The sequence below is a fragment of the Babylonia areolata genome, chromosome 1, assembly GCF_041734735.1.
Source record: "Babylonia areolata isolate BAREFJ2019XMU chromosome 1, ASM4173473v1, whole genome shotgun sequence".
Taxonomy (NCBI): Eukaryota; Metazoa; Mollusca; class Gastropoda; order Neogastropoda; family Buccinidae; genus Babylonia; species Babylonia areolata.
The window spans coordinates 58,545,663-58,560,712 of NC_134876.1; the positions used below are offsets into that span (position 1 = coordinate 58,545,663).

Below are 15,050 nucleotides of genomic sequence, written 5' to 3' on the forward strand. Positions count from 1 at the left end.
CATAAAATGGCAGATACATGACTTTGCATGCAACACTCTTTGTGTGACTGTTCCACCCAGACACACACATGCAGAATGAAGTTGAAGCGTACAACTCTCCATGAATGCATCTATAGCAATATCAACACAATGTGAGTCTCCATATGTCTGCAGCCCACCTCATATCCCAAATCGCCTTTTCTTCTTTTTCCATATGATATCTAACAAGCTTGCTTCAACAATCACTCACATCTACTGTTGGCACAACCAATTTTCAGACAAAAAATTATCTGTGCACGCAGTTAAAATGGTCCGGTCAAAGGTAAAGGAAACAAGGTCAGAGTAAGGCTTTCAACACTCAGCTATCTGTGTTTGTGGAGAATACCAATCAATGTTGATCGGTGACTAATATTGACTGACTGTATGTCTGAGCCATGCCTTATCAAATCAACGCTGCATGCCAGATAACAACATGTTGCACAGGCTCAAGTCCCACTGATTATATGGACCATGATTTTTACTTCCCCCTCCAACAGACCTTGAGTGGTGGTCTGGATTCTAGTCATTCAAATGAAACAAAAAAACAAGGTCCAGCGCGCAGCATGCACTTAGCACATGTGAAAGAACCCACAACAAAAGGGCTGAAATTGGCAAAACTCGTAGGAAAAATCCACTTTGATACTAAAATAAATATACTTGCAAGAGAAAAATTTATGTACAGCATTGCACTGTGGCAAGGCACTCTCTCCAAACATAGCAGCTCAAATTTCACATGGGGAAATCTATTGTGACAAAAAAATAATACAAGCCAAAGCTTCTTTACTGGGTTCAAAGTCAGATCTTTTCCATTTTTGTTTAGCATTTTTTCAAATGCGATCCAAAATTTAAAAGAATGTGAATGCAGCTACTAATATAGAAGAAAGTCACCACATCTTTTCCACACTTTAAATGCTGATTTATGTCACACATCTGTTTATTTGTACATTAAAACTGCAGCAGAATACGTATTTCTTCTCTCAAAAAAATAAAACAAGATAAAATTTTAAATAACAACAAAACAACAACAAAAAAAACCCAAAGTTAAAACAAAGAGGGTAAAAAAAAAAAAAGAGAGCCAACACTATTTTCCAAAGTTAACCACAGCACAAACAATATGACTTCAGTCAGTTTTCTTCTGAAGCTGAATTTGTTCCAATACCGATTTCACATGTTCACCATGATGCAAACAAAAATGCTTACCTTCAGTTTTCTTTTGGCAGTGAATTTTTACCAGTTCTTGTTTCCTAAGGACACAAGACGGAACAATGTTTTTCTGACACAAACAATGCAACTCACCTTCAGTTTTCTTCTGGCGTTGAACTTCTTCAAGCAGTCTACAGTTTCTTGTCTGTGTACTGCAGATGCAACACGCTCCCTCTGCTGTAACAACAGGAACCATCCCAGGCTTTAGTTATCTGCACCAATCACACACCCAACACCTACGTCATAATTGTAACCCAACCTGACGCTACCGTGAAATTCACAGGGACCATGCATGACACACTGGCTTTTGGAATATTTCAACTTTCAAGTGACCTCTCCAGCAAATGTGACTATACATACAAATATACCATTCGTTTGGGAAGGGAATGGTTTTTAAACAGTGTTTATAGTAAAGCAGCAGATGCATTAACTAAGTAATGTGCAAAATCAAAAAAGTCCAGGACCTGATGGATTTACTGTGTTTTTTTTTTCAAAATTGTCTACAGACATTAGTCACTTTTAGGTTCAATCAGTTAATAATCGTTATGAATGTGAACTGCTGTCAAGCTCTCAGGGGCAAGGAACTGTAATTTGTCTTCCAAAAGATAACAAGCCCAGATAGTTTATCCAAAACTGGCACCTGGTTTCTCTTTTAAATTCATCTCTCTCTTTTTTTTCTTTCTTTTTTTTTTCTTTTTTAAATCTAAGCCTCATCTTTAATTTCTGAAAGATTACATATTATACTGCCAAGTATTATTAACAAATTGTCAAAAGTTTTTTTGTAAAGAATGTTACATGGGCAAAAACATACAACTGATTTATAATGTTATTGTTCAGGCTGAAAAACCATGTGTTCCTGCTTATCAATTAAAAAAAACAAAAAAAAAACAAAACATCTACTGACAGCATATGGCGTTTTGTTGAAAAATGTTTGTATTTCATTCATTTTGGTCCCAGTATTGTACAATGGACTAGAACACTGTACAAAACTTTGGGTGTTTTATTTTGTCAATGCACTGTCAGTATTCCAGCTGGTCTAAGCTAGAAAGAGTTCATAAACAAGGTGAACCACTTTCCCTCTATTTGTATCTAATATGAGTTGAGATATTGTCATTAATGATTAGAAATAATAAAGATACAAACTATCAAGATAAGACTTGACCAAAATCAATTTGCTGTTTATAAAAATCGTTAAAGTATATTTAAAAATGCAATTTATTCAGCAATAATTAATACTTTCAATGCTAAACTGTACTGCTATACTGCTCTATCATTTTCCTGTTCTCTTACTATCAAGGCTCAAGTACATGGGTACATTGATCAATCAAATTCTTTTTGCTGTGTACTGCTTTTGCATTTGTTCCATAAATGTTTCAAGCAAGTATCAGGTGAAAAACCACTTCAAAAGAAATTAGGACTAATCAACATCATTTAACCTCATACAAAAATACTAGCTTCAACACACACACATAAATCCATTTACCATGTATCTGCTAAAACACACGCACTCTCTCTCTAATGAAAAACAACTCCCACCAAACCTAACATTCACTGGATTTCTTGCGACCCGAAAAAGAGTGAGAGCGAGCAGAAGCAAAGAACCTACACATATCCAAGGATGCTTCAGGGCCTCGGAGGCTGTGATGCGTTTGGCAGGGTTGACAGTCAGCATACTGTTGATGAGGTGCTTGGCCTCAGGGGTCACCGTGTCCCATTCTGGTGATGGGTACTGCAATCACACATGCGATCACACACACACACACACACAAACACACACACATACAGGCATATGCCATTACCATTGAAATACAACTGAGATTTTTCTTTCTTTGCTGTTTAAAGTCAAGCTGAACACACAGCTTCATTATCAGTGTTGAAAAACTGTAAATACTGATTCCACAGAATTGGAAAAACAAAAAGTAATAAACTATAGAAAAGAAAATTAGGTAAATTAAATTCAGATTCATGTACATAAACCTAGACCATGCCTCAGACTGACCATTCCATTAATTCTTTACCAGAGGGAAAAAAAATCAACCTGAACATTTTCCAAAGTTCAAGAGTCTGTAATTGCAGAGTCAGTTATAGTTTCATTTTTGTGCTGCTGTGACTTTGTTTCACCTACAATCTCCCTCATAAAATATCTAAATATAAACCAAAACATACTGATCTGCAGAGGTAAACAAAATGTTTCAACCGTAACTTAAAAATAGCAAAAGCATTAAAATCAGCAACAAAGAAATACCACTACACTGTTCCACTGGACAATATTCTGTCAGGACAGATTATCTCCCCTGCCCCACAACAAGAACCTGAATTTCGCATTTTAGTCAGCTGTTCTTCAACAACAAGGTCCACTTTTATTGTTTGAAGTCTAACAATTACCAGCAGAACTGCTTATGTTTGAAATGCAATCACTGCAATTTCTTTTGTACAGTCCTGCAACTGAAAATGGAGGCTAACCCTGGGGATTTTTAAACAGAATAGCATACATATTCTGAAATGAAAATGCAAGAGTCACAACATGCACAGGGGTGGTTTGTAACTATTCCCAACTAACCCTAACTGCCAGAAGATGCAATACATACAACAGAGCAAGTTATGCTAAAACTAAATACATATCATAAATTTTTATTACATATGCATACAAATATTCAAGTTTTCTCAAGGCACACACACACTATTACGCATAATATTTACTGACCACACAAATTCTACATTCATGGTCGCCACCAAATAAGAGCCCACTAAACATACTCAAAAGCAGCAATCCCACACATGCACACACACAAAAAAAATTGTCACAAATATGGTCTCCCTTTACGATTCACAACACAGCTTTCATAACTTTCACATGCAGGAACACCGATTTTTTTTCTTCCATCCTTTTGTTTCTGAGTTATGCATGCATATAAACGGTGTGAAAGTGCTTAGATTTGTTTCTGCACAAGATTTACTGCTGCATAAAGAGATTTACTAATTACTAACATTATCAACAATAGTAATAATCAGCATTTATACCGCACATTTTTCAAGAAATACTGCTCAAAGCGCTTTATACTTCGTTCCCCTCCTCCCCCTCCATAACATCTCCCCCCCACCTCCCACCCACCACACACACACACACGTCAGAATACACTCGCACATTATTATACAGATAAATACATTATAACCCTCAGAGACTTACATCATAAGCACCAGCTTTGATCTGAGCGTAGAGTCTGTGCTGATCTTCATCCCAGAATGGGGGATAGCCAACCAGCAGGATATACAAGATCACACCTGATGGAACATGGCAGTCATAGCATTTCAAGTCAATGCAGTTACAGACAACAAATCAACACACATCACTATCAGCAAATAGAAAAGGCTAGAGTGCAAGTATTACTTTACCTTCACTTACTGCTATTCCCCTTTTTAAAAACATTCCGGTTCTGATGTCATACTTATGCTGTGGTCTGCTTTCATAACTGCTGATCCTCAAGTTCACTGGCATTACCAGGAGGAATAGAAACAGCACATATTGTGTTGTACTGTGCTGTGTTGTGTTGTGTTCTACACACTCGTGTCTTCGTCACATATATAGAATACCTGCATTTTTTAAATACCATGTTTCAATGTTGAGCAGTCTATTTGTCCATGCTGCGATACTGCACCTGGCCAAATGTCTCTACTTTGAGGTAATAAAGTTAACAAGCCCGCAACCCATGAAATTCACAAAGCACTACTCACCACATGCCCACACATCAACAGGTTTCCCATAGGGGTCTTTCCGCAAAACTTCAGGGGACAGGTAGCCAGGAGTACCAGCAAAACCTGTATGTGAAACATGGCCCACAATTAAAACAATATATGTTTATACTCCTCTCTCTCTGAGTCTCTCTCTGTCCTTTTTAAACAAAATCTGACACACACACATACACAATCTGACACACACACTCACATACACATACACAAATGCTAATAAACATTAGCACTCTTACACAAATACTTGATATGGCTTTTTTTTCCTTCTTTATAATACAGACATGAACTGTTAATACATGCGACGATTAATAACCAAAAGGTCATAAAACTAAAAACAATCAAGATATTTATATGCACACGTGCACCTGCACAGATGTGCCCACATACCAGAAAATAATGTTTTGCCATACAAGAATTAGTGTTACAAAAGCAGCCACATCAGGCCCCTTGGCCAGCCATGATCACTTTTCCATCATGTGAAAGACGAAGGGAGGGAGGTGGGAGACAGAATCACTGTATGCATATATGTGTGTGTGTGTGTGTGTGTGTGTGTGTGTGTGTGCGTGGACATGAGTATATATACATGTGTGAACTTGTTTGTGTATGTGTGTGCATGTGCGTGTTTGTGTATTCTGTAAGTTTGTGTGAACATGTTTGTTTTTGAACCTGTCACGCAATTTATGGCTTACAGTACAATCACCTTCCCAATCTAAAACAGTTCCACTGAACACTTCCAAAGCACCATATGCTTTAGCTGACCTGACTACCTATGACCCACAAAATTCCAAGCAGGTTACAAAATCACACAACAATGCCAGCTGCTTCCTGTTCGCAACTTTTTTATGACAAAACTGGCATTATACATTCTTCCTCTGCTCTCAAATCACTAAAACCATCTCTCAGCAGTTGTAACACATTACAAAACTGTTCTAATATACAACATAACACAGATTCTGATCCCAAAAGTTCACTTTCCACAATATCCAATTTTTGCAGGGTTTTTTTCCTGGTTCATGTGCAGATGCAAATGAAAATAAAACCGTAATATACAGTACTTTCTGTATTACAAAAATGTGCCGTTTTCTCACAGCTGGTGCTTTTCTTAAGTACTTTAACCAGTAATGAAATATCATGAGAACTTTTCTCAGATGTCCAAGAACTTTGTTTTGCATTTCTTCTACATTCATGGGCTGCATATTCACTGGTATGTATAAGTGGGCTTTTCAAAGCATGACCACTTTCACCAAACCATGTAGGCAACCATACACCATTTTCAGGGGTGTGCATGCTGGATATATTATTGTTTCCATAAATCACCAAACAAAGACATGGATTACAAGATCTTTAACATGCAAATTTGATCTGCATGCATATACACAGTTGGGGGAATTTTATCTGCATGCACATACACAGTATGGGTTCAGGAATTAGCATGTCTGTACCTGGGAGATTGGAAAAATCTCCACCCTTAACCCACCTGGTGCGCCTGTTTTGTACAAATATATCAGTCCCATAAACATTCCTGACCCATGGCAGACCACCAGTACACAGCATGGGAAGGAATGTCACTTCCATACTGCCCTGTCCAGCCAGAAACCTGGCACTTAAAAAAAACACTACCTGGACAGCAACTCCAAAGACTGACAGATGCCCATCCATCTAATCTAACATTCTTGTCTGAACAAAGTGTGGAGGATGAGTGAACAGCTGGGCACCTACCAAACCAGGCTTGCTGGTCCCCCTGGACCTCAATGGCCAGACCAAAGTCTGCCAGCTTGACAGCAGCTCCCTTCGCTTTGCTGGCCAGCAGCAGATTCTCTGGCTGTTCAGCGAGAAAAAAACGGCATCTTTGTTACTACAGTGTATGTATTGTTTCATGGGTGGTGCTCAGAGAGCCCACTATCTGGGGAGTTTGCACCATACAAATACTATATATATTTTTTAATATGCTGATGAAAAGTTTATGTATGCTTGTACACTGAGCCATTGCACACACGTAACAAGATACACAAAGCAAAAAATCAGTCAACATACTTAAACTGTTTATATGCAGCCTGTGTAATTGTTTTTTTTTCTTTTTAAAGGTTTCTGCATGTTTCTGCATGTGTGTGTGTGTGTGTGTGTGTGTGTGCTGTTATGTGTGCACAGATGTGTGTGTGTGTGTTGGCAGAGATGCCAGTCTCTTTTTTGACTTCCCATGACCAAAAAATGACATATCAATTTATGCCAGGTTTCCAAACCATCTGTCCCCAATACCACAAATCAAAGACTGCCTGCAAAACAGTCAGATCACAACTTATAAAAAGTTGGTGATATTGCACGTTTTATACTGATGTACAAGTAAAATCTTACAACAAATATCTGGAGCTGCAACATCTCTACAGCAGCACTACAACTGGTCTGTGAAGGCAAATATCTGCAAACATAATGGCATGACTTATGCCATCATGATAAACTGGGACTTTTTTTTTGTTCAAGCAGTAATGCGGGCAGGTCTGGTGGGGTGTACACTGTGGGGGATCAACTGAAAGGGGCAGCCAGTGGAGCAATGATTGGGCGGCTTGAATTCTATATTGAGGAAATAGAATTCTTTTAGTTTATCTTATTATTGGCCAAATACAGCTGTTGAAGTGATCAGTGCAAAGGACGCACGCACACACACTATGTGGTATGTGACTTCAGTTATCTAGGTTCATCGATGGTAATTCTTTGGATAATATGGCTTCTTATCTGCTGATGTTCACACTATTCCAATATCACAAACAAGCCCAATAAATTTAGAAAACTCACTTTCTGTGCCTTCTTTTCACAGTTTCACACTGTATTATCGAAAAATTCTTGTCAGTATAAGATTGTAACTGCATGATATATCATGACCATGTTCAGAGTGTGTGAGCATGTGTTTCAATTCGCCATGCATGCTGGGTCATTCATGACCCTCAACTGGTAAGCGAAAAATCTACTTGCATTACAGCTTTTATTTTTCTCATCACAAATACTAAACTATCACAACAGCACAGCAGCTGGCACTTCTCTGCATGTTTCCAAGTATTTGTTATTGTGTATGTCTAAATCAAAAGAAAAAAAATTGGATTTGTTGCACACTAGCAAGTAACACATTATTTTTCTTCCGTGCTCTTGTAACTATCAAGTGCAGGAAACTCCCAGAAATTAGCAGCATCAAATACAATTACCAAACAACAAATATATTGAGCAGCTGGTTCTTAAGTATAGCCTATAGGTCTGAGTATCAAACTAAAATAAGTAACCCTCAAGTCTGTACCAAACTAAAATTGGTTTATCATATTACACACACATACACATACATGTGTGTGTGTGAAATTGAGCAGTTCTCAAAGTAAAAAACAAGTAAATTATGACAGTTCACCGCTGCACTGATCTTAAACGCACCATATTACTAAAATTTGTTATGATTCACATAACCTCATTTTTTGGAACAAAACTGCCACAACCGCCAACCAACACCACCGCTAATAATCATAACCAATTTTGTTAAAAATGAACACTGACTTTTAACAAAACTTTTCTTCAGAGACAGATGAGTCACCATCATTTTGAAACACACACACACACACAGAACAATGTTCACTGCTGGAACACTTTAAAAATCATCAAATTTAAAAACCACAACATGCTTGTCCTATACAGTCAGTCCTATACAGTCAAAGCATCAGTTAGGAATGGACTATTCAAGCTCAACACACATTACAAAGACAAACTAAATAAGAAAGCATTAAAAAAAAAAACACTGACTGTTTGTTTTTTTAATCCATTAACTTTCAAAATCAAAATCAAGAGTGAACATGAAATCTTTCAACTTTAATCAATTTAATAACTTACGATCAAAGCTGTAATATCCATTCTCCCTCAGAAAGCCAAACTACAGAACAACTTTTTAATAATCCTTTGGCATTGCATGAAACAAATCTATTCAACCGATCAAAATACTTTTTCACAATTTTTCAAAAAAGCTCTAACAATGGTTTGTTTTAGAGTGTAAACATTTCATTTTGACACTTATTAATGTGCAACAAACAAGGACACACAGTTAACATGTGCTTGTACCTCGACAAAAAGCAACACAGGCAAAGTTAAAAAATAAAAGTCATGTCTGCCAGCAACTGAGAAATTAATAATTAACAGCAGTGTAAAAGATAAGTTAACTGCAATCCAAACAATGATTGGCTTGCCAATGAAACAGTTCCATCAGTTTCTTCAGATTTAAATGCGCACATGCACACACATGCACACGCAAATACACACACACACATACAGCCTTGATGTTGATACTTTCTATCATATGAACAACCATTACCAAGTTTTTCGTTGCTGCTGCTATTCTGACTCCAACAATTCAAATACTGCAATAACTGTAATTATATTAGGTATAAGTATGACACACCAATACAGAAGAGAAACTTACTACACAACCAGGGCGTCTCCCCCTTACCTTCAAATCCCTGTGTACGATCCCATGTAGATGACAATAGTTAACACTCTCTAATATCTGCTGCATGCAGTGACTGCAACAAACGAACACAAATCACCTAGACTCAATCATGCACACACTTTTAATACATGTGTATGTAACGTTATGTACAGTGATATAGGTGTTGATATGTTTTTTGCTTTTGCAGCATGTGCCCAGTCATCGACCTTTTCAACAAAATCAAAACAACTCAGAGACAATGACATAAGCAAGAATAGAGAAACAGACACAGAGTGATTGGGATGGAGAGTGTAAAAGGAAACCTTTTTTCCCCTCCCCAAATTAACAAAAAACTGTTTGATTCTGACCTATTCTTATCTTTCATTAATGCTTGAAATGGGCATTCATCTCCAGCCACCTCCACCTCTCCTGTCCCTCTCCCTGTTTCATGACTTTCTAATCAGCCCAAAACATAATTGCCCATCTTGACGTTCACCAATATCTTCAAGCAAGCTTTATCCTTTTATAAATGATTTAATTTAAGTTCACTGAAATTTGGTTTTTCTGTGCATGAGTGTGTGAATGATCAAGCATGCATGCAAGTGTGTGCACATTTTGTGTGTGTTCATGTGAGTACATGTGGGTGAGCACAAGCGAACATATATTTGCAAGTGCATCTGTGGGTGCATAAGCATGTGTGCATGCATGTGTGTGTGTGCATACCTGTACACTTGCTTAATTCCTACTGGGCAATTTTCAACTGACCTATTCAAAACTTCACTTACTTTCATACTTTTTTCTTATTCTGTATTGTTAACCATATTTGCTGACTGAAGTCCAACAATTTTCACTTTATTTTTACAATAGCAATAAAATGAATATACAGTCATGTGAGTGTTAACAAAATAAATGCACACCAAAAGCAGGTGATGGCATTCATAATTTAAGCCACAAGTGCCCAATAATATTGCAACTAAAACAAGTAAAAGGACAAATTATATATACATATATATGTAAATCACTAGCACATAATAAACATAATAAAAGAAATGAAATTAGTTTCCACGCGATTCGGATTACCCTGCGATTTAGTGGACAACAAGAACATGCACGCTGAAATGCATTTTCCATGACAAAGTCATACTGAAGCTAATATTCTCAGATTGACGCAAGCGATTAGTTCTACTGATTTTGCTACTGTAACGGACTCAGCCAACAGTACAGATGACAGAATACGTCTGTGTGGCATCCCCACTGACCTTCAGATCTCGATGAATTACACTATGTATGTGACAGTTGTGCACAGCTTCTAATATCTGCTGAATGCACCGGCTGAAAGGGGGTATATTCAAATATGGAAACTTTAGTGGTTACACTGAAATGAACATTGGCAAATAAATGAATGGATCTGAATATTCACATTCACACAGGTACATGTACATGTACATGTACACACGCACATGCACACAAACACACGCACACACACACAAAGTCACAAAAAACAAACAGAATTGAGAATTATGCACTTGAAGTATATCATCTCAACAATCACTGAAAACACATATTTGTGTGTTAGATTTCTACTACCACTATAAATATATAATACAGATAGAGAGAGAGAGAGATAGAGACAGAGAGAGAGAGAGAGAGAGAGAGAGAGAGAGAGAGTGTGTGTGTGCGCGCGCGCGCATGTGTGTCCATCATTTACACACCTGTTTCAAGGCATCTGTGTCTGTACACAACAATGGTGTTGTCCATTATCTTCATAAATACAAACTCTGCTTCATAACATTTCCATATTTTGTTTATAATTACAGGTTTAACAGTACATATCCAGGATGTCCATCTGTCTTTTAAACCAAAAGGCATTTGATTTTAAAATACACCCAAATTATAAAGCTGAGTCTCTATAATTTGATGGCTGCATCCAGATTATTGTATGTAATCAATATGGCTTGTGGGCTTTTCTTTCCTTATTGTTTTAATTTTTGAATGCTCTACAATAACAGCACATTCACTTGACAAGAAGAACAAGCTAAAGATTTCTGAATCTGTCTGTACCCTGGTGTCAAGAATAATTTACAACAATAACCATAATTGGTTAAAACCATAATTTAAGGGCTCGTTCATGAAAGAATGCCCCACAGTGGATTAGGTGAGAAGACATACCTTGCATCTGCCTCACTGTAGAATTCCCTTGCAACAATATCTTCAAACAACTCTCCTCCAGTCACCCTGAAAAACACAATGTTAATATTAATATAATAATATATTTCAACAGGAGTGACCAAACTGATTATTTCAATGTCAAAACCCCAGCCACGAAAATATGCCATAGAATTTTAACGAAGCACTAAAAACAAGCATTTCAACAATGCACTAAAAACAAAATCAATCCACTCAAACATTACCAATATTAAGGGGAACAAAAGACTAAAAGAAAAAAAAGGAAAGAAAAACAAAACAAAACAGTTGAAGCCATCAACTATGAATACCAGAAGTGGTTAAGTCTCACACCTGTGTATTCAACTGAACAATGATGTACATCTGCCAACAATGATCAAATGTAAATGACTGGTTGTGACTTGTTCACAACAAATATTATTAGAATGTTTTTTTTGTTAATAGTAAGGAGAACATCAGAATGAAGTTAAATGAGTTAAATAATAACTTGACTATAGAAAAAAAAAGGTGGGGTACATGGGACAAGGAGAGACAAGAAATTCAGAATCATTTTTTACACTCAAATTTAAGATTAAGCACAAGTCAAGCTTATATTCTTTAAATCAAATGAGAAAAAGGGAGGAATTAACAAGCAGAACAACAGAAGACAGCATTTAGCAGTACAAGAAACACGCAGCCAAAAGCCAGCCATCCTCCCCACCCCCTCCCAGAACATACACTTTTTCACCCCTCCAGCCACACACGCACACACACCACACACTTTTGTACATAATTTATGCATCCGCATCACAATACAATTCTTACTTTGCATAACAAACAAACGTGAGTAAATTATTTCTCATTATCTAATAATGCTGTGCACACAGAGTTTGAGTTTTTAGCAAATAGCTTAGATCCCTTTCATTGCATAACTTGGCAATCAACAGAGTAGATATCTCCATACTTAATCAATGCCAGTTGCAGTTCAATACAAAATCACTCATGCTTTCACATAAAGACAAAAAATCACTGCTTACTTAACAAACCTGTTTTTTGGCCTTCTTTTATTGTTTGCTTTGTTCATTTGTTTTTGTTAAATATGCACCCACTTCTTAGTTCCTGACACTTTGGTTCTGCCTCTGTGTGCACCAACAGCTGTGCATTATAAATCAGATGACAGCCGGATTTCATTGATTAAAGATAGTGTCTTCCTTTTGAAGGTGTTTTTCAGTAGTCCTTGTCATTAACAAAGCAATACGGTATTCCTTCCTTTTATTCCTCCCTTTCTTCTTTCTTTTTTTCAAATTCAAGTACAAGCTATTAAAGTTAAAGGAAAAGTCACAAAAGACCAGTAAATTATATTCGAGTGGGAATTTACTAACAATTCATCCCCAAACATTTTTTTTTTCAGTAACATATATATATTTCTACACAGTCTTTCAGATAAAACTTCATCTGTTTTTTTGTTGCAACCTACTTGTTTCACACACACACACACATACACACACACACACACATTCGCACACACAGAGTACTCACAGGTCAAATACAAGGTAATGAAACCCATCATCCTGTATACTGTCATGTAATCGAACTGAAATGAAAGAAAACATATTATCAAACCATGAAAAGAACACCATGAATAGTTTCAATTTTAACTGAACAAGGCACAGGGCAGAGAAACATAATTAAAAAAATAGCAAACAAACATGAAAAGCTATACAATATATATATATGCAAAATATAAATAATGCAGTTGTTATCAGCTTTCAAACCTATTTCAGAGGTGGACCATTTTTTCCAGCATGCTCAAACCATGGAGTGGGATGGTGTGTTTCTGTTTTTTCTCCCCTTCGTATTCCTTTTTGTATTAAAGTTTCTTTGCTGCAGTCAAATCGGTGCACATACTATTGCAAGAGGATGCTTTATAAGCTTCCACTTCTTAACCTTAGTATGCTAGTGTTTATTGCTGCACTGTATTGTCCTTGAACAAATAAAACAAAATTGTTGACACAGGGGGAAAAGGAAAAGATACAGTGAAAGGAAAAGGCTTGATATGGTTCGTCCCCTGAACAAAACAGCTGTCACTTGCTTTGACTGTAGTCACACATTGTATCTTTCTCCCTACAGGTAATAATAGAGATGACAATAATAACAATAATAGTAATAATGCAGACTTAAACACACACTTCCCAGGCAGGAAGCTCAAGGCATTTACAATAAAAAGTTAAGTGTACATTAATATTGATATCTTAAGTATGACACACCATACACAAACAAGACTGTGCATAAACACAGACACACACGACGAGCAGAAGTTTCAGATATATATTTATGTGTATACAGTGATCAATAAGATGGTCCACATTTGATGGTAGAACGGACGAGCTGTGTTCTGAGCGACTCTAAACTGAACTGGAGGATCAATGTGACAGATTTATAAGCGCAGTACACGTAATTCAACAAGATTCATTTCTGATAGGATATCAAGGTGTGGTAATTAAATTCATTTGTACATCTCCTGTGTAGGAGGATACTGGTGGGCATGAGGCATGAATACATACATACATATATATATATATATATATATATATATAATATCTGAATTTGTGTATACTGCAATACAAAATAAGAACCAAAGAAAATCTTCCCACATGCACCTTACTTCTGTCTGATACCAGTTAACTGTCTTGAAAGAATCTGTGACAAAATGACACAGGTACCGATAATACAAGCTACTTTTATCCGTTTCAACTAATTAATTTATGGCATATAAAGCATCTGTGTGAGTCTGAAACTTCAGGATTTTTGTTCACACACACACACACATTCATTTTCTAAACAGTGTAACACATTAACCACAATCTTATCAACACTAACAAGGAAGGGTTGACAGAAAACATCAGCCAACATTCCTTGTGTTTTCACAGCCTAGTGATAAAAAACTCTAGGGAGAGCTGGACAGTACAAGGTCTTCAGAGAAGAAGCCCCCTTCAGTCAAGTGTTTCGGCCCTTAACTCCTTACACTCTAAGGGGGCCCATGACTCCTGGATGCCCTTGTATTGCCACCTTTTCTTTTCTTTTTTTTCCCCTGGTCCTCAGCAGGTTCGAACCCGCGCCTCCAGGGTGGTCGCCACTTCAAAACTGAAAATCACCTTTTCTGGCAGACGTTTTAACCACTGAGCTAACGTACGCCTAGTCTGAGTTGGGAAATTTAATCCTTATGAAGTTTACTTTCATTCCTCCTCGACCAGATCCAGCTGGATCTCTTTTCTGCTGCTTCTGCCATTGCCTTGAGAGCCCATGTCCCCTCTCTGCCAGAAATTGACAACGGTTTCATGAGGCTGTAGGCAGATGCGCCCACAAACCCTCTTGCACCAATCTTTATGGCGAGGACTTTGGCTTGGAAGCCAGATTCTCTCAGGCTGCTGGCTAGACTAGCATACTTCTCGGTCTTGCAGATGTGGGC

At 37.2% G+C, this 15,050-nt stretch overlaps 1 protein-coding gene across 4 annotated transcripts in view; it reads right to left on the reverse strand.

Moving 5' to 3' along the window:
- Nucleotides 1-15,050, reverse strand: part of LOC143284607 (calcium/calmodulin-dependent protein kinase type II subunit delta-like) — a 91,494-nt gene that overhangs the window by 64,637 nt on the left and 11,807 nt on the right. For all 4 annotated transcript variants that reach the window (XM_076591470.1, XM_076591452.1, XM_076591461.1 and 1 more), the window contains exons 5-12: nt 13,121-13,175; nt 11,588-11,653; nt 9,440-9,512; nt 6,688-6,790; nt 4,954-5,037; nt 4,409-4,503; nt 2,828-2,950; nt 1,315-1,398 (exon numbers count right to left, since the gene is read on the reverse strand). In XM_076591470.1, the coding sequence (XP_076447585.1) occupies nt 1,315-1,398; nt 2,828-2,950; nt 4,409-4,503; nt 4,954-5,037; nt 6,688-6,790; nt 9,440-9,512; nt 11,588-11,653; nt 13,121-13,175 (683 nt within the window). The remainder of the gene's footprint in view (nt 1-1,314; nt 1,399-2,827; nt 2,951-4,408; nt 4,504-4,953; nt 5,038-6,687; nt 6,791-9,439; nt 9,513-11,587; nt 11,654-13,120; nt 13,176-15,050) is intronic.